Raw genomic sequence first — 18,115 nt, 5'->3', positions numbered from 1 at the left:
ACTTTTTACTATGAAACAGCTAATCTCTCTGGAATTTTGTTGCTGTTCAGTCGCGTAGTTGTGCCTGGTTCTTTGTGACCCCATGGACTCTCTAGCCCCGTAGGCTCCTGTCCATGGGATTCTCCAGGCAAGAGTACTGGAGTGGGTTGCCATTTCCTTCTCCAGGGGACCTTCCCGACCCAGGGGTTGAAACCGCATCTACTTTGTCTCTTGTGGCTCTTGCGTTGCAGGAGGGTTCTTTGCCCTCTGAGCCACCGGGGAAGCTCAAGGCATAATATGGAATCACCCCTAAAACTATTTCGTGACTGTCCTCCCACAGTCCACTCTCACCTCTCTCTTGTGCAACTCATCTGGCTGTTACTTTTGTTAATATTCTTCACTCCAGAAATAAAGTTTCAAAGTTTGCAAAGTGAAATGCTCACCACTGGCCTTTGCCTTGAATGATGTGAAGGTCACCCTGCTGTGCCTTCAACTGTTATTTCAGGGCAGATCTTCATGCCCAGAGAGTATTTCCCTGTGAGTCAGCTTGGGATTTTTCATATTTATGGAGCCAATCTACGAGGCAAGGAGTCAAAAATATTTTGAAAACCATGTATATTGACCGTAGAATAATGATAACCCTCACCACCAACTAGTTCTCACTTACTTTAAGATACAAATGATCATTTCCATTTGCTGCGCGCGTCCCAACCATCGGGGAAAGAACGAAGCCACAGCCGCTCTGGTTGCCATGGCGGCAGCATAATTACCCATTTTAAACATGGCATCTATCAGGGCAAGAAGAATTTTAAAAACGGGAAAGTTTCCTCCAAACATAGTACCTGATCATCTGAGCCAGACTTGCAGTAGCTCCGAGTCTAGCACACCATCTGCCCTGTTGGCCATCGCTGACGCCGTGAGGGCCCAGCTTTCCCGTCACGTCTGAGCTGCAGAGAGAAAGCCGTGCTGCCTGACCTCAGTAGCTCCAGCCCCAGGATTTCCTGAGCCTCCCTTCTCTCTTCCACCTCTGCGTGAGGCACAGCCAATTACTGTCAGTGGCAACCGAAAGATGCTCAAATACAGTCATGGAGGAAATCAAAGTATTTATCAAGCAATTTGTCATGCAAAATAAAATTTGGAAGACAGCAAACCATTTCTCAGCATCTTTGTACATGGCTAATTGCTAATAAAACCTACGAACAATTATTGATGTTTGCTTTTATGGAATTTTATAACAGAAAACATTGAATGCCTTTGGGTAATCAAAATCTAACCAAATTCAATTTCTCAGACATCTGTCATTTAGAAGCATTCTGCATTTCTAATAGCTTATTCATTTGTCCTAAAAGTATTTCCTTCACACAAACCAACTGAAATTCCATTTCAGGTATGACTATTATTTAGAAGTTAGAGAAGAAAATGTCTGGATTTTCGATGTCAATTCTTAGATTCGTTATTTACTCAACATGTGTTTATTGAAGGTTGACGGCTTCCCGTGAAGAGTGACTCCCTGGTGGCCCTGGGGTGACACCGGGCCACCCGCGGACCGGCCGCCTGCACTCACAACGCTCCGCCTGGTCTAAGCTCTGCGGCTGACGTGCTGAGCCTCAGCTTCCTCTCCTACACACCGAAGGGACTGAACCCATCTCTCTAGGCTCAAATTCAACCAAGAGGTGAGTCAGCAAGGAGGTTACTGGGCTTTGAGAGCTGCTGGAAACAAACCTCTATTTCTCTACTTACTTCTGTGTTCCGCCAAGAGAAACAATGATTTCTAGAAAAGCAGCTGCAGATCTGCTCCTCGCGCAGGAGGAGAGAGGAAGTGACCAGTCTGTCCTAAGGCTACACTTGACTGCTTCTCTCCAGCTGTAAGCGATCTCAATTTCAGTTTTCAGAATACATCGGACGACTGGGATAACCAACAACTGACCAAAAACACGGCTCCACGGCACGGAGTTGAGCGTTTATGAGATGCTTGCACTCCTCCGTCCGGCCGGTCCTCCTGCCGGGGAAGGAGATACATGGTCTCCCTCCTCGGGCTGTCCGTGAGGACACTGGGCGGAGACGCGACGGCCCCTAGGTCAGACTGCATGGGGCAAGCTAGCCCTGGTTCAAACCGACGGACCTCACATCTCAGCTGAGTCCAGGACCCTGCCCTGCCTCTGGTGAATTGCTTTCGTGTTGTTTGGTCGCTCAGTCGTGTCCGACTCTTTGCAACCCCGTGGACTGCCGCACGCCAGGCTTCCCTGTCCATCACCATCTCCCGGAGCTTGCTCAGACCCATGTCTGAGCAAGTGATGCCATCCGACCACCCCATCCTCTGTCACCCCCTCTCCTCCTGCCGTCAAATCCTTCCCAGCAACAGGGTCTTTTCCAGTGAGTTGGCCGTTCGTGTCAGGTGGCCAGCATCCGTATTGGAGCTTCAGCATCCATCCTTCCAATGAATATTCGGGGTTGATTCCTTTCGGACTGACTGCTTTGAGCTCCTTGCAGTCCAAGGGACTCTCAAGAGTCTTCTCCAGCACCGTCAGCCCCTCGGAGCTCAGCCGCCTTTATGGTCCAGCTCTGCACTCACTATAGGGTGGGACGGGCGCCGGCTGTGACCGGCCGGCTGTCCACCTGGAGGACAGGCAGCGCGGGGCCTTCCTTCAGGCCCAGGCCCGGCAGTGAGGACCCCAGGCTGACTGCCCGCGCCCTGGGCTCCTGCACACGTTCCGTCTGCCTGCTTCCGTCCTCTCGGTTTTGAAGGACAGAGGTGAGGTCAAGACGGCAGCAGCAGCGTCAGGCCCTGACCGCAGGTCCCACCAGGATGGGGACGGAGGGAAGAGGACTCAGGCTCTGCAGCCCGGGGAAGGACGGCGACCTCTGAAAACCAGGTCTCACCCGGGGCTGAGCACCCTCACCTGCAGCAGGGACACGGTCCAGACAGGGTCCTTGGGAGGGATTAAGCGAACAAACACTTAGCACCCACCTCCGAGCAGCGCGTGGCTGGCGGTCAACGGAGGCTGTTTATTAGTCAGCAACGCTGACTCACTCTGTCTCCAGTGGACCTGCTTAAATAAACGCTGTCTTAACAGGTACACTCAGGTTGAACCAAGTATTAAATGGTGCAAATCAAGATTTAACCTGTTATTCTATTTGCAGTGACTTCAAGTAGGGTTTTTAAATTGAGAAAGTTATCAACCCCGTTTTTTGAATGAAGTCAAATGATACAAAGAATTTGAGGCAGGGACAGAAAAGTGATCTAATGCTTTTCTTCCTTCCAGGAAATCTACGCATTCGTTGTCATCCTTTTTGGGGGGAGGAGAAGACACAGCAAACTCGTGTTTAGTTTGTGAAGAAAACAACCATATAGTTGAATATTCTGAAACAAAGCCCCTCATTAAAAACTCCCGGAAGAGGGATTCCCCGGTGGTCCGGTGGTTAAGACTCAGTGCTTCCACTGCAGAGGTTCGGGTTCGAACCCTGGTGGGGAATTAAGACCCCACATGCCACATGGTATGCCCAAAACAAACAACCCGGAGGCTATTTTGAGTCTTGACACACCTCTTTCCTGAGCCAAGGAGGGAGATGAGAGAAAAGCCTCAACTGACTAGCGATTTCTCTAGATTAAACGAACCCAGAAGTCTGGCCCCCAAACTGCCTAAGACCACCTGGGACCAAGATGAAAGCAGAATGGGTCGAAGGCTACAAGGGAGGGAGATAGACCGTTTCCAAAAAGCCTCGTTGCGTGCATGCCAGCAACTGCTAAGAGTCATAAATCACCTCCGACAGGACGATGGAGAAAAGCCAGGCCTCTGGCAGGGGCACGTTGTCTTTAAACGTGCAAAGACAGAATGTTCGCAACTTGCTTCCGGAAAGATTCAGTACCTTAATACACATGGCCTGGAGCATGACATAGACAGGAGACACGAAAGGAAATTTCAAGTAATACCTGTTCTTTCTAAACTAAGCGTATAGTAAAAAATTAAATAAATAAATGAAAGAAAAAAAAGAGAAAAGAAAACAGTGAAAACACAATGGACTTTGCTTTGGTAAACGCTTTATTACTTCAGCAAGCGCACCCGTGGCGGGTTGCGGCTACTGAAACACCTCCACGTCCAGGCCACGGGAGGGCGGTCACCGCCGCGTCCCTTCTCAGGACCCCGAGCGCACCCTCCCGAGCCCCGCGCCCAGGAACACCATGCAGTGGCTGCCCAGTGCGTGGCGATTCACTGAATGAACCAAGCTGCCTTGCCCCAGGTCAGAACGCAGTGTGTCCTATTTTGCATTAGCCAACAACAACGTTGTGATAGTTTCAGGTGAGCACACATATACGCACGTATCCGTTCTCCCCGCAGACCCCCGCCCGGCCAGGCTGCCATGGAACATTAACATGGCTGTGTTACATTGACATGCAACATGCGCTGTGCATGCGTGCGGGCTCAGTCACTTCACTCCTGCCCGACCCTTTGCGACCCCATGGACTGTAGCCTGCCCAGGCTCCTCGGTCCACAGGCAAGAACACGGGAGGGGGTTGCCATGCCCTCCTCCAGAGGATCTTCCCAACACAGGGATCGAACCCGTGTCTCTTACATGTCCTGCATTGGCAGGCGGGTTCTTTACCACTAGCGCCATCCATGTACTATACAGTAGGTTAAGTTTAACACAAACAAAAAGAAAATAATAAAGTAGGTTCTAATGGAAACATTTTAGATTCCTCATCTTAATTGTAATAACTTGGTTATTAAAAAGAAGCAACTGGCGTTTGGCAGAGGTGGCGGGGGTGGTACATGAAACAGGTGAGGAGGGTCTAAAAGTACAAATTTCCAGTTAGAGATAAGTCATGGGATATAAGGTAAGGCATGGTGCCTGCAGTTAACAGTACCACACTGCATATCTGAAAGTTAAGGAAGTATATCTTGAAAGTCCTTATTACAAGATTAAAAAGATTTTGTAACTGCGTGGTGACAGATGTCAGCTAGACGCAGGGGTGATCGTTTTGCAATATACACAAATATCAACTCACTATGAGACACACCTGAGACCTCATTAACACATTATATCAATTATATCTCAGTAAAAATTTTCAGATCAAAAAAAAGAAAAAAGCAAATTAACAAAAGCAACTGTTCTCCACCAGATAGCTTTTCACTAACCTCTACAGAGAGAACTCAGGCCCATCTCCAGGGCTCCCCTAGGGTTCCCTGGACCTTTGTTTTATCATGACCTAAAGCCTAAATCTTGACGTTCTAAGTGCTTGTTGCTCTGTTGCTAAGTTCTGTCCGACTCTTTGCCACCCCATGAACTGCAGCACGCCAGGTTTCCCTGTCCTTCACCATCTCCCAGAGTTCAAATCTACACAGGGTATTAAAAATCGGACACATTAGTTTGCCAACAAAGATCTGTCGAGTCAAAGCTATGGTTTGTCCAGTAGTCATGTATGGATGTGAGAGCTGGACCGGAAAGATGTACTTATCTGTGATATTTACCCAGTGTCCACTGGGATTAACCCAAGTGATTTAAAAGGCAGCAAATTCCCAACGGACTCTGCCTCTGTAACATTTCACTTTTTAGAAGGCTGGCCATTGGTCCTTATGGGAAGCTTCACTAAGTAGGAACAAAAGCCCCGGCGTTAGACTACCCTGAGGCCAGTATCCTACTCACGTCACTCGCTGGTTCTCACTACCACCCCACGAGAAACATCCCGCTGACCCCCGATGCCCGGAGTTAGGGGCGCCGGCTCCCGTCAGTGGAGAACCCGCGTGTGCCTGAGTCAGGCCCCAGCCCCCAGCCACTCGGTACCCAGGGCTCAGGGCGCACAGACGCGACAGCTGCACGTCCGCCGTGCGCCGAGTATCTACCTCCGAAAAGAATCCACGTGTAGTGGGCCCACGCGGTTCAAGGGTGAACTGTATTTTAACAGTGAAGAACCGCAGATCCAGATTTAGGCAATTTATTCAAGACCTAAGCCCTAAAGGAAATCAACCCAATATTCATTGGAAGGACTGACGCTGAAGCTCCAATACTTTGGCGGCCTGATGCAAACAACCAACTCACTGGAAAAGACGCTGATGCTGGGAAAGACTGAAGGCGGAAGAGGGTGACAGAGGATGAGGTGGTTGCATGGCATCACTGATTCAATGGACATGAGTTTAAGCAAACTCCAGAAGACAGTGAAGGACAGGGAAGCCTGGTGTGCTGCAGTCCATGGGGTCACAAAGAGTCAGACACAATCTTAGCGACTGGAAAACAACAACCAGCCCTAAGGGGCAAAGACGGGGTTCCAACACTCCAAGGTGCGGCCCCTGGGTGTCTCTCTCCAGGACAGCCGTCTGCACTAAACCTGAACGAGTAGGAAGAAACCCAGTATTAGCAAAGATATGCTATTCAATATGCACTTTTACAACTTAACTTTGTCAGAGATAACTAAAAGTAGAAAACCAGCAGAGAGAATTGTTTCAAATAATAATTTATATAAGCAAAGATTTGTTTAAACCACTTTTCTTGCCACTGGATTGTTATTATTTCAGGTAACTTATTTTTATCTAGTAACCTTCCTGTTTTATATGTCTACCTCCATGCATGCATGCTCAGTCGCTAGGTCATGTCTGACTCTTGGGAGCCCTACGGACTGTAGCGTGCCAGGCTCCTTTGTCCATGGGATTTCCTAGGCAAGAATACCGGAATGGGTTGCCATTTCCTCCTCGAGATCTCCCTGATCCAGGGATCGAACCCACGTCTCCTGTGTCTCCTGCATTGGCAGGAGGATCTTTACCACTGAGCCACCGGGGAAGCCCATTTGTCTAGGTAAAGCTTATCAAATTTAAACACTTAAGATTCTTAAACATTTAAGAGTTTTGCTGGAAGGCACATACCTATTTGTAGACACTGACATGCAAAAAGTTCACGTTCTAATGTATGATCGGTTACAATGTCCCTTTTTTTACCAAACAGTGCTCTGTACTGGCAATTCACTGTCAAAGTTAGGGAATGACGTCTGGCACAAAAAAAGTTCTCAGCAACTGTTTACCAGACGAAAAGGTTAACAGTCAGAGAACGGACTCCTGGTTTCACGTGGAGTGAACAGCGGCCACAGGCGTCCCCCGACGCTCCAGCGGCCCGACCTCCCCCGCGGTGGCTTCAGAGACCCGGCAGACCCTGCAGAGAAACGGCCCTTGCCCACGCAGGGTTAAAGGGAACCACCTTACCACTCGGAGCTCAAGCTCCACCGACCCACGCGGTATGTGGGCAGTGAAGACGCCGATGACCGCGGCCGCTAGTCTGAGTCCGACGTCAGCGCAGTCCTTCGGTGGGGCTGGGGCCGGGAAGGAAACGACTTCAGCTCTGTGGGTCCTGCGGTCTCGGTCCCAAGTGCTCGACTCTGACGCTGGACAAACTCGGCCACACACAACGTGTTAGCAAATGAGCCTGGCTGTGCCCATAAACTTTATTTCCGGACACTAAAACGTGAAGGTCATATAATTTTCATATGCCATGAAATAGTATCCTTATGTTGACTTTTTTTTTTTTTTTTAACCATTTAACAATCTGAAGATCATCCTTGGCTCACACACTATACAAGAGCAGGTGGTGGGCGGCATTTGGTCTGTGGACAGTCATTTCCCAACTCCTGGTCTAAACATACACTCCTATTTTAACACTTATTTTTTTTCCTGGCAATTAGGATAATTCTACTTGATTAAGTGAGAACAATAATACAAAATTTCCTTAAGGCTTTGTCTATACTGCTGGTGTACACGTTTTTAAGACAAAAATGTAACACGTACTTATGTCAAGATTAAATATACTGGTGGATGAACAAACTGGCCAAGGTGCCTTTATCTGACGTCATGTCTGCACTGCTCTCCTGCACGTGGTGGCATCTGGTTGCACTTCTGATTACAATACAGTAAGTGCCAGGTTCACTTGAAAACCCTCACTGGTACAACTTCTGTAAGTTAGAGACAGCCACCCTGGTATCTGTGACAGCAAAAGCATGCTCTGAAGCTGGATCTCTCCAGTTTGGTTCAGGAACAAACGTATGCAGTCATTTAAAAATGGCCATTTGGGGAATAGGCCAGAATATAAAATGTTTGTCTGGTAAAATTAACCGTTTAGCGTTTTCAAAAAACAATTTTCAAGCGTTAAAACTTGTCTATTGAGTTGTTACACGGATACACACTATTACAGCAAGAAACCAACTGGCCACAGGCCATGATTTTAGCAACTTGGCTAATTTTTTTAAAAAAATGTGTTCATGAAGTAGTAAATTTTTATTCAAATAAAACAGTGGCGAGATGGACTCTTTTCTTCCCACATCTAATGTGTGAGGTTGCTGCCAAGACGCCCCAACCCCCAACAACAAAAAAAATCAGAGACTGACGTGGGTGTTTCATTCAAACCTGTATTTGCAGTTTCTCAAACGCTGGCCCACAGACCGCGTTCCTGTTACACACGTGCGCCGCCGGGAGAGCAGAGGCGCCGGCGCCCCACGGGGACGGTCCTCCTCGCCCACAGGTGCGTCCCTGCGCCCGCCCGCCCGGGGGGCCGCAGCGAACAGCGGCGCGCGGCCGCCGGGGTCCGGCGGGCCCGCCACTACCTGTTGTAGGCCCGCTCGCGCTTGGACTTCTCCAGCGCCTTGTCCATGGTCTTCTCGCTCTCGCCCCGGCACTTGGGGCAGTACCACTTGCCCTTGGGCTTGTGGCTCAGCCCCACGCAGGAGAAGTGGAACCACTCGATGGGGCACTCGTCGTTGTCGCAGCCGATCATCTCCCCGTAGGAGACCTGGTTGCACAGGCAGTAGGTGGGCTCGTTCGGGTCTATGGGCAGGTCCGCGGGCGACGCCTCCCTCTCCGCCTTGGCCTTGGAGCGCTTCTTCTTCTTGGAGGCCTTGGCCTTCTTCTCCTTGGGCGTGCCGGAAGTCACGTCGTCGTGGTCGTGGTTGTTGGCGGCGTTCTCGCGGTTCTCGTTGTTGCGCTGCCGCCGGGACCTCTTGTTGTTGGGCTTCTCCGCCTGGGCGATGGCCTCGTTTTTGGCCTTGTCCTGGCCGGCTTTGCTGTGGCCCGTGGCGTCGGCGGCCTCCTGGTGGGCCTCGAGCAGCTCCACGTGGCTGTCCACCTGCCGGGCCCGGTTCTCCACCAGCTCCACCATCTGGCTCACGAGCTGGATCTTCTCGTCGCCCAGCTCCTGGCTGCGGATCAGCGCCCGCTGGATGCAGTGCAGCGCTCTCCGCTTCTGGGCGCCGTCTGCCTCCCGCTTGAACTTCTCGTAGTACTCATCCAGTTCCTTCAGGATCTCTGCCAAGGGGAAAACAACCGTTAGACCCCCGGGGCACAGTCTCCAACCCACAAAACCGTGGCTGTCAGGGACAAAAAGGACCAACGCAAGGCTTCCCAGTACGAAAAATGGGTAACATGAACGCCTTTCTAACAGGCTTTTTACACTCCCCGTTACAAAAAGGAAAAAAAAAAAAGAAATCTCTGGAACTAAATACAAATGTTAACACGGTTCCCATTTATCAGAGTGCACTCCAAAGATTCCCAACGGGCTGCACGCATTCAGAGCACAGGTAACAAAAACTCCCTACACAAGGGGCCACGGGGAGAATGCAAGTTTAGGCGACGCATGGAGGTCCAAGTTTTTATTTTCTATAAAATTAATTATGTCCTATATTTCCACTGTTCTTATCCAAGCATTTTGGGAACATTTTAAAGGCTGTTATTCTCTTTATTTTAGTGCACCGACATCTAGAAGCTACTATTAGAGAGATTATATAAATACTTCAGTGGCCCAGCCTCAGTTTACTCGCCACATCATTGCATCACAGCATGCATGGAAATATCTCTATCACCCTGTCACTGAAGACAAAAACGGTCTGTAAGGAGGAGTCAGACCACAGCAGCCCTGCTTGGACACAAAGGTAACAGATTTCACTTTTCCCTTTACAGCTCAGAACAATGAATGACATTTGTATCTATAGAAGGCAACAGATTTTAAAACAAACAAAACTCCCTCCTACTAAATGTTAATCTATTTGGACAGGTTAGAAAACAGTATACCTGATTTTAAAATGTAATTTGGCAAATGGAACTAGGCAATTTCTCAAGAAATAAAAGCTGTTAGATAAATCTGACTGAACCAAGGAAAGTAAATATTCTTGCCAAAACTCTATTTAAATACACAGAAATTCCCAGAGTTATTTTCCCTAAACAGTAACCATTACACAGTACCAGACTTTATTCCTGAATACCCTTTGCAGTCTCTTAAGATAAGGCAATTCAACTTTCCAGCTAGGAAGTTGGGGAGGATGTTGGTAGAGGGTGTATAAAATGTGACATGACCACTTCCAGATCTTATCTCCAATTAGTTATAAGGCACACACCTAACGCCAGGGTAAACCTATGAACTTAGGCCAACATGACTTAAGCATGTATTATTTTCCAGGCTATATTATTCAGACTGTCTTCTACTAGAAAGGAGGAATGCCACAGTCTCAGGGGCTCTTGGAATAAGTAAGCCTGAAAACAAACAGCTCTGTTCAACTTATCCAAGTTCTATCTCATAGGTGTTAAAAGATGAGTTTCTGCCATTTATTTTTAAGTGAATTACGTATTACAAAACTATATCACTTGGTTTAATCAGTAACCCAAATTTCTGAAGACAATGTTAGCATTTCACTGCAAAGACACCAATCCCATCATACCACTAATTTGAAAGTTAATATGTACACCTTTCACATCACAACCAAGCTCACAGCCCCCTTAAGCCTTACTGTGGAAAAGAAACAAACATCCCATCAAAAAATCACCAAGAAATAATTCTGTTACCTACACAACAGTATACATTTCTTCAATGCCCCAAGAAAGGCACTCTTTATCAACAGAGCCACGGAAGTACAAATATCTGTAAACAAGAACCCGGGTCTAACTAGAGAGGCATCCTGGTCTCTCAAGCTGATCAGCTCCAACTGGTGCTAACCCTTTTTTCTAAAAAGGCTCCACACATGAGCACACTGTGAAAGTAATGGTACCAGGAAAACAATCTTAAGGATTAACGGAGATTGCAGCAAAGTTTAATCTGATCTGTCCAATTATTAGAAATGTATTTTAATTTTACATAGGCATGGCACCAAAGTTCTATTAGGAAGCCCTCTTCCTTGGGTTGCATCAGCATTTAAAAAAAATAACATTTTAAAAATAACTGGAAAATATTTTAAATTGAAAATAACCCCAGATATCACTGGCAAACGAATTACAGTCCATCGTTATAAATTAATGTCCCATTGAAAATAAGCAAATAATGTTAATCACAGCTTGACTTGCAACCGAGGAGTTAAGAATGAAGCCTTAATTTCGAGACTAGACTGCGCTGCAAATCTCGGCGTTTATGGCGAGTCCCAACCGAATAACTTAGGAGCACTATATGCCGGGTGACGAGGCTCCCTCGGGGCCCCGCCGGGGTGTCGGTGGGGCTGGTCTTCTCCCGCGGAGCCGGACACGCGAGAAGCGGCTGTCCCCCGGCTCTGAGGTGGTAAAACAGGGAGTCTTCACCCTCCGTCTCCGAGCACAGCGCACGCCACCCGCGCCCGAGGCACCCACCCACCAGGCCCGGGTCACTCACGACACCGCCGCTCCGCGCGGCCGCTCCCGCGGGCCCCCAGGGCCCGGGCGGGAGGCCCGACCGCACCCTCGCCAGTCCCAGCAGCACGGAGCGCCGGCCTCGCCGGTCCCACGGGTGCCGCCATTGCTCCCCGGAGGAAGTGACCTGCTCCCGTCCTTGGGGGTGGGGTGGGGGCGAGGCCGAGCCGGCCCCCACCAATGGAGAGGCGGCCAGCGGGCGGCGCGCCCCGCCTCTGGAGCCACTGCCTATAGGGCTCGCCGGGCCGGGGGGCGGGGGCCAGGCGGGGCACCAATCACGACGCAGGAAGGGAGGACACAGCCCGCCCCCGCAGCACCAATGGCCAATGCGAGGCCCAAGGCCGGGCGACCCGAACACATTCGAATCGACTCGACCACCTCCCTCCTGCCCGCCCCACTTACGCAAGGGAAAAAAGAAGGCAGCGGAAACACAGCAGTGCCACTCATAGTGCAAGGCCCGCCCCCACCCGGCCGAGGAACCAATGGCTCGGCGACGGACTGATAAGGACACTCCATGGGAGATACTGAGGCCAATCACAGGAGGCCGAGGCGGAACGATCGCAATATGCTAATCAGGTGCCTATATAAGTCGCCGCGAAGCAGAGCCTTGGGCAGAGCGCGCAGGGGCGCCTTGCCATACGGGAGGCCAATTCGTTGTAGTGCTCTTCCTGGTTATCCGCCTCCCCCCACTCTTCCGTTTCCCTGCTGCGCAGCCCTGTAAACATTAGTAAACTCCGAGGGACTGTCCACCGCCCAGACACAGCCCCCAGCGCCGTGACTGACCAGGCAGCAAAGTTTCCCCAACGGCCGACAATTCCCCGCGGACCCGACCCCTGCGTCTCTCGGGCAGTCTAGGCGGCGGGGGCTGCAGAGGACGACGCACAGATCCCCTCCCCTGCCAGGTCCCTCTCCAAGCCGAAGGTACCTGCCTGCGCCCCTCGAGCGCAGCAAGGATGGACGACTTCCTCGCTCCGTCCTCCTTCCCCTCCCTTCCCACGGCACACACGAAATAAAGCCCTGGCCCTCCGCAAGCTACACCCGGCCGCGGCGTCCCTCACTCGGTGTCCGGCGCCGCGCGAGAGCTGGGGGCTGGGTGGGGGCGACTGGGGCCGCACCACGCGGAGTACGGACCCCGGACTTTACGTAACACTCAGATTCTGGACTGGCTGGAGGTGGTTCCAGGGACCCCTCGCCCTCTGCGCCCTCCCGGCAGCCCTGCGCGCAGCCCGGTCCCCGCGCCCCTCAGCCTGACGGCCGCGGCACAGCCCTCCCCAGGCGCCGTGGCCTGCGCCCCCTGCGCCCCCTCCCCCGCAGCACCCGCCTCGTCACTTCACTACAAAGAGCGCTCTGCTCGCGCAGCCTGGCATCGAGACCTCTCCCGTTCCTCCTTCCTCCTCCGTGCCCGGGCTTCGCGCACAAGGACCTTGGCAAATCAAAGACGCCCCAGACCTTTTGTTTCTGCCCGGCAAAGGCCCCGCCGCGAGCTCGCGGCTCTCCAGGAGGGGAAGCAGGACGGCCCGCGGCCCCGCGGCGCGCAGCCACCGGCGGGGATGGAGCAGCCGCCCCCGCCCATCCATCCCGCCGTACCTTGGTATTTCGCGTCGATCTCCCGCATCAGAGAGACGTTTCTCTGCAGATCAAAAGGCAGAGACTCGATGGAGTCCAGGTAGTCCTCCACGTAGTTCACCAGGTGGATCTGCTCCCCGTTGGCAGGGCTCAACATGGTTCACCGCGGTCCCCGGCGACTCCGCGCGGCTTTCCGCTTCCTCCGGCCCCCGCCCCCTCGGAGCCCGGCGCTGCAAAATGCAAGGCTCCCGCCCGCCGGCGAGCCCCCCCCCCCCCACTCCAGCCGGCCCCGCGCCGCTACATCTGCGAGCCGCGCCGCCTGGGCCCGGGGACCGGCGCCTGGCGGGCCGGGCCGGTGCTCGGCGGCCTCGGGCGCGGGGCGGGCACAGACGGGCGTGCGGGCGCGCACCCCGGCGCCTGGGCCGGGGCCGGGGCCGAGCGAGCGCGGGAAGGGGCGCGCGCCGCCCGCCGCGCCGCACTTGTCCAACGTGGAAAACCCAAATACCAGTTTCAAACACTTGGGAAACATTCGGCCCCCCGGCACCGCGCATGCGCCCCGGCGCCACCGCCCCCTCCCCCGGGGGCCCCGCCCCCGCCGCACGCACGCCCCTCGCCAGCCCCGCCGCCCGGGGGTGGGGCTCTGCCTGTCACTCCGGCCCGGGCGGGGGTCTCGCGGGCAGAGGGCGGCGGGCGGGGCGCAAACTTTACTAGGAGTTTCGCACTTGCAGGCAGAGCGGCGCCGGGCGGAACCGCACTCCCACTGGGGCGGGGGGGGGTGCCGCAGGGCGGCAGACGGCCCCGCCCAAAACGGCCGGAGCCGAGCCCGCAGCAGAAGCCCCGCCACCAGCCCCATGAACCACCTCCCTCCCGCCGTCAGCCCCTCACACTCCCCACCCGCTCTGCAGCGGGGAAATATATAAGTACGGCTCGGAACAGACTGGCAACCTCGGGAGCCAATCGACTTGCCGCGCTCAGTTGGATGGTCCAATCAGGACGAGAAGGGGGGCGGAGTGAGCTCGGGTACCGCCCCCTCCGCCGGGGTCTCACTACTGGAAACCCGCGTCCTCCCGGGGCGGGCGGAGCCCGGTCGGGCGGAAGTGGGCGCGCGTGCGCACTAGGGCGGCCACAGCGGCCGCCGGTCCGCGCGGGAGAGACCTACCATCGGTGGTCGGACCACCACTCCCAGCGGCCCCGGCGGCTCCCGCGCTTGCGCGGTCCTCACTGCCCGCCCTTATTGTGTCGCCGGGTGGAGGCTGGAGCCAAGCGGCTTGGAGACAAAGGGGCTCGAGAGGGGAACCCACGCCGGGCCCCCGGAGAGGCCAGGCGGCCCTTCTTCTCTCTCGTGGCCTGGATGCCGCTCTTGAAGTCCGCGCCCCCAGTTCGAAATACCACCCACGGCGGGGCGGGGCCGGCTTCCAGTTAGGGGGCCGGGGGGTTTCTCTCTCAGTCTTGGGCCCTCCCCTCCCCCCACGTCTCTGTCCTTCTGGCGCTAAACTTAAGTTGGGTTTTCATCGCGCCCGGTTGCCTAGACGACGAGCCCGCGCGCGGCTGCCCGCCCCTTCCGGTCCAGGCCCCGCCCCGTGGGCGTGACCACGGCGGGGCTTTGTCCGCGAGCCTGGGGCTTGCGCCTGAACCGCTGCTGCAGGCGGGCGAGCTCGGCGGAGTAGTCTTCGCCCCGTGTGTCTCCCTTCCTTGGGCGCAGACGTCCTGTCGCCGTCTCTAACCCTGCACGGTAGCTCGGCCCCAGCCTACGGGCGTCCTCTACCAGCTCTGCGCCGCCCCTTCGGCGGGGAATGGGGGTTCGGCCTCCCTCCCTCCCGGGTGCCCCTCTGCCCCGCGCGGTCCCGCCCCTCCACCCGGCAGCGTGGCTCTGGTGGAGCCCCGAGGGTCCGCAGAAGCAGCGTTGTGACAGCCGACACCGCTCGGAAATTTTCAGTCCCTCTCTGTAACCAGTAGAATTGCAGCCCAGCCCGGTGTTTTTAAAATGGGCGATTGTCCGCAGCGCGGCTCGCCTTGGCCAGGTGATGGGCTCGTAAACAGCGCAAGACCGTGTTGAGCTGTTTTCGTCTTTCGAAACGAGTTTTCAGGTTGGATCGTTGCTGCGCTGACCAACGCAGAATAGTACTTAACACTTTGAAATGAGTTTCCTCTTTACATCAGCCCCCTTAACCCCCCACCCCCACCCCCCGCAATGAGGAGAATGTTCACTTCGAAAATTTGGGGAAACGGTTGTTACTTAGAGATTCACATTTTTCCAGTTTGGGCCCACTTTAAAGCGGACGCTGAGTTATCAATTTCATTTATGGGTCACTAGCCTGCACAAGACTTTAGTACTACAACGCTATGTGGAAACGAATATATTATGTGAACTAGATAGTGAACGCTGGATTAAAAAAAGATACAAGTAACTTTAAAGTACATTGGCAAGAAAGAGGCAGGTACTTTTAATCCAGGCATTTATTGCCTTAAACTGAGTAGTGTTCATCTGGATTTAAGGATAAAGGTGAGAAAGTACTTACTCCTTTCAGTAATAATCAAGGTGGACTGTTTTATTTTGGTTTTGTTTTTTAAAAGACGATGTCATCTCAATAACGATTCCTCATGTTTTCATGAACTTCACAGACACGTGAGACAAAAAAAAAATTGTTTCTTTCAACAAAAAATATTTAATGAACACCTACCATGTGCTTCCCCCTCTTGTGGCTCAGCTGGTAAAGAATCTGCCTGCAATGGGGGAGACCTGGGTTCGATCCCTGGGTTGGAAAGCTCCCCTGAAGGGAAAGGCTACCCATTCCAGTATGCTGGCCTGGAGAATTCCATGGACTGTATGTATATCCATAGGGTCGTAAAGAGTGGGACATGACTGAGCGACTTTCACAGTTCACCATGTGCTAGCTACTGTTCTGTTCTGTGCACTAGGGAAGCAGTGGTGAATAATGTTTGTAAGTCATTTAGTTTACCCCTTGGACTAAAAAGCCAGAAAATATTTGATTAGTTTTACCAAGTTCTTAAAATGTATGCCAATGACTTCAACATTGAATGGACAAGGTTAGAAGACCAATAACTAGAGCATAACTGTAATCACCCATTTAAAAATGCCACTAAAGAAAGGAGCTTAATTTTGCGAATACATTGAAGAATTTGGGTAGATTCAGTTATTGTTCTTTGGAGTGTGTTTCAAAAATTGATATTAAATGTTTTTTCTAAGGTTATAGTTCTAGTTTCACTGAAGATGCTCAAACTTATGGAAGAAAAAGAGATGAACTATAATTCTTTCTGTTTTGACTTGTTTAAAATATAAATCCTAACACGTTCATCTCAAACTTGAAGTGCCCTAAACAATATGTGCTACCTCATCTACTGTACTTTGGATTTACAGATTTTGCTTTGAAGCAAAATGTAATGCTGAGAACTACAGTTTTTGTTGTTGTCATTAAGGGGCACGAAATGGCATTCATGACATTTTGGAATCATTAATTTTAATATACTTACTTGTTCTGACCTAGACTGGGAGGAGTCAAATTAACTGCAACCTCTCTCTCTCTCTCTCTCTCTCTCTCTCTCTCTGGGTATGTATGCTACTATATCTTCCTGGTCATTTTAATTTTGAACTTGCAAGAGGAATCATGTTTTTAAACATCAGTGAAGAATGTGTCTGTTTTTCACTGTTTGAAGATTCCCAGAAGATTTAAGGTAGCACTGCTGCTGGCCAAGGGCTGAGCACTTTACAGGACCAGTTTTCAGAGGACAGAATATACCTTTGTTAGTTTAAAAAACCATGATTTCCCATGGCCAGTTAAACATGCCAGCTGCCAGGTTCACATGCAGGGTTCCATCTTCAGTCTTACTAAATTTGTTTTAAAGACGTCTAGCTTTTTCCTCAAATTCTTCATGTTCTTACAGATTGCAGTCAAGCCTTTTGTTCATCTTCTTAGTTTTCTGGCATATCTAATATCTGTCAGAGCTTTCTCTATCAGATGTTTTACTGCTCAGATTTCCTCCCACCTCCAACAGGTGAACCTCCACAGAGATTACCCTTTTCTGAATTTGGTGGTGGACACAGTGAAAGAGGTGGCTTAGTGGTCAAGAATCTGCCTGCCAAGCAGGAGACGTGGGTTCAATCCCTGGGTTGGGAAGATCCCCCGGAGACGCAAATGGCAAAACACTCCAGTAGTCTTGCCTAGAGAATCCCACGGACAGAGAAGCCTGCTGGGCTACAGTCTGTGGGGTCTCAAAAGAGTTGGACAGGACTGAGCAACTAAAGAACAACAGAGTAGAAAATAATTTACAATATGAAGTACTCAAGGAGTACACTGCTATAATCAAAATGGATAACCAACAAGGACCTATTGTATAGCACATGGAATTCTCAGTGTTGTGACAGCCTGGATTGGGGGGGAGCGGTTGGGAGAGGATGGATACCTGTGCATGTATGGCTGAGTCCCTTCGCTGTTCCCCTCAAACTACCATTACATTGTTAATCGGCTATACCCCTATGCAAAATAAAAAGTTTAAAGTTTGAAAAAAGAAAAAACCCAAAAATAATCAGGGAGAGAAACACACATCTTGTCCTAGAAAGGAGAATTACAAAAGAGCAACAAGGCGAGCGTGCAGGCAGGGGGGAGGGCGTTAAAGCGGAGGTAGGGCTCTGAGTGGTGGGGGAGAGGGCTTGGCTGATGGGAGGTCTCCTAATTGTGAATGACAGGCTCTAACACTTCAGCCGTCACGCCTTCAGACACAGTTCCCAAGGAATTGCCGAGCTGGACTCCAGAGGTCTTGGGGAAAGTTTAAGTGCTGTTGGAAGGTACTTGTTTGTCTCTACTGGAGCACTTGCCTTGCTATAGAACGACCAGAACAAACCCCAGAAAGAACTGAGGAACTTAACGTGCTGTTTTGAGGACTGCAAAAGCAAGGGGGGTTTCTTTCTTTTTTTGAGACGCTGTTTTGGAAGATAT

The 18,115-nt window shown here is 51.7% G+C and overlaps 1 protein-coding gene across 2 annotated transcripts; it reads right to left on the bottom strand.

Moving 5' to 3' along the window:
- Window positions 1-7,373: 7,373 nt before the first annotated feature.
- ING1 (inhibitor of growth family member 1) lies at window positions 7,374-13,432 on the bottom strand. 2 transcript variants are annotated; one of them, XM_065902014.1, is made up of 2 exons: window positions 13,182-13,432; window positions 7,374-9,254 (listed from the first exon to the last, which is right to left on the bottom strand). In XM_065902014.1, exons 1-2 carry the CDS (start codon window positions 13,315-13,317, stop codon window positions 8,554-8,556), a joined length of 837 nt encoding a protein of 278 aa, XP_065758086.1. In that variant the 5' UTR covers window positions 13,318-13,432; the 3' UTR covers window positions 7,374-8,553. The 2 variants fall into 2 exon arrangements, with proteins under 2 accessions (XP_065758086.1, XP_065758087.1); XM_065902015.1 differs by lacking the exon at window positions 13,182-13,432 and adding an exon at window positions 11,578-11,716.
- Window positions 13,433-18,115: the final 4,683 nt, after the last annotated feature.

Source organism: Muntiacus reevesi, chromosome 11 (assembly GCF_963930625.1).
Source record: "Muntiacus reevesi chromosome 11, mMunRee1.1, whole genome shotgun sequence".
Lineage (NCBI taxonomy): Eukaryota > Metazoa > Chordata > Mammalia > Artiodactyla > Cervidae > Muntiacus > Muntiacus reevesi.
Note: the sequence above shows the minus strand (reverse complement) of the source record. Positions and strands in the feature narration are given on the sequence as shown.

Excerpts from the sequence above, each read along its gene's own strand:
- ING1 (XM_065902014.1), bottom strand. The coding sequence starts at position 13,317 with ATGTTGAGCCCTGCCAACGGGGAGCAGATCCACCTGGTGAACTACGTG. Across the intron at positions 9,255-13,181 it reads GATCGACGCGAAATACCAAG|AGATCCTGAAGGAACTGGAT; the intron begins GTACGGCGGGAT and ends TCCCCTTGGCAG.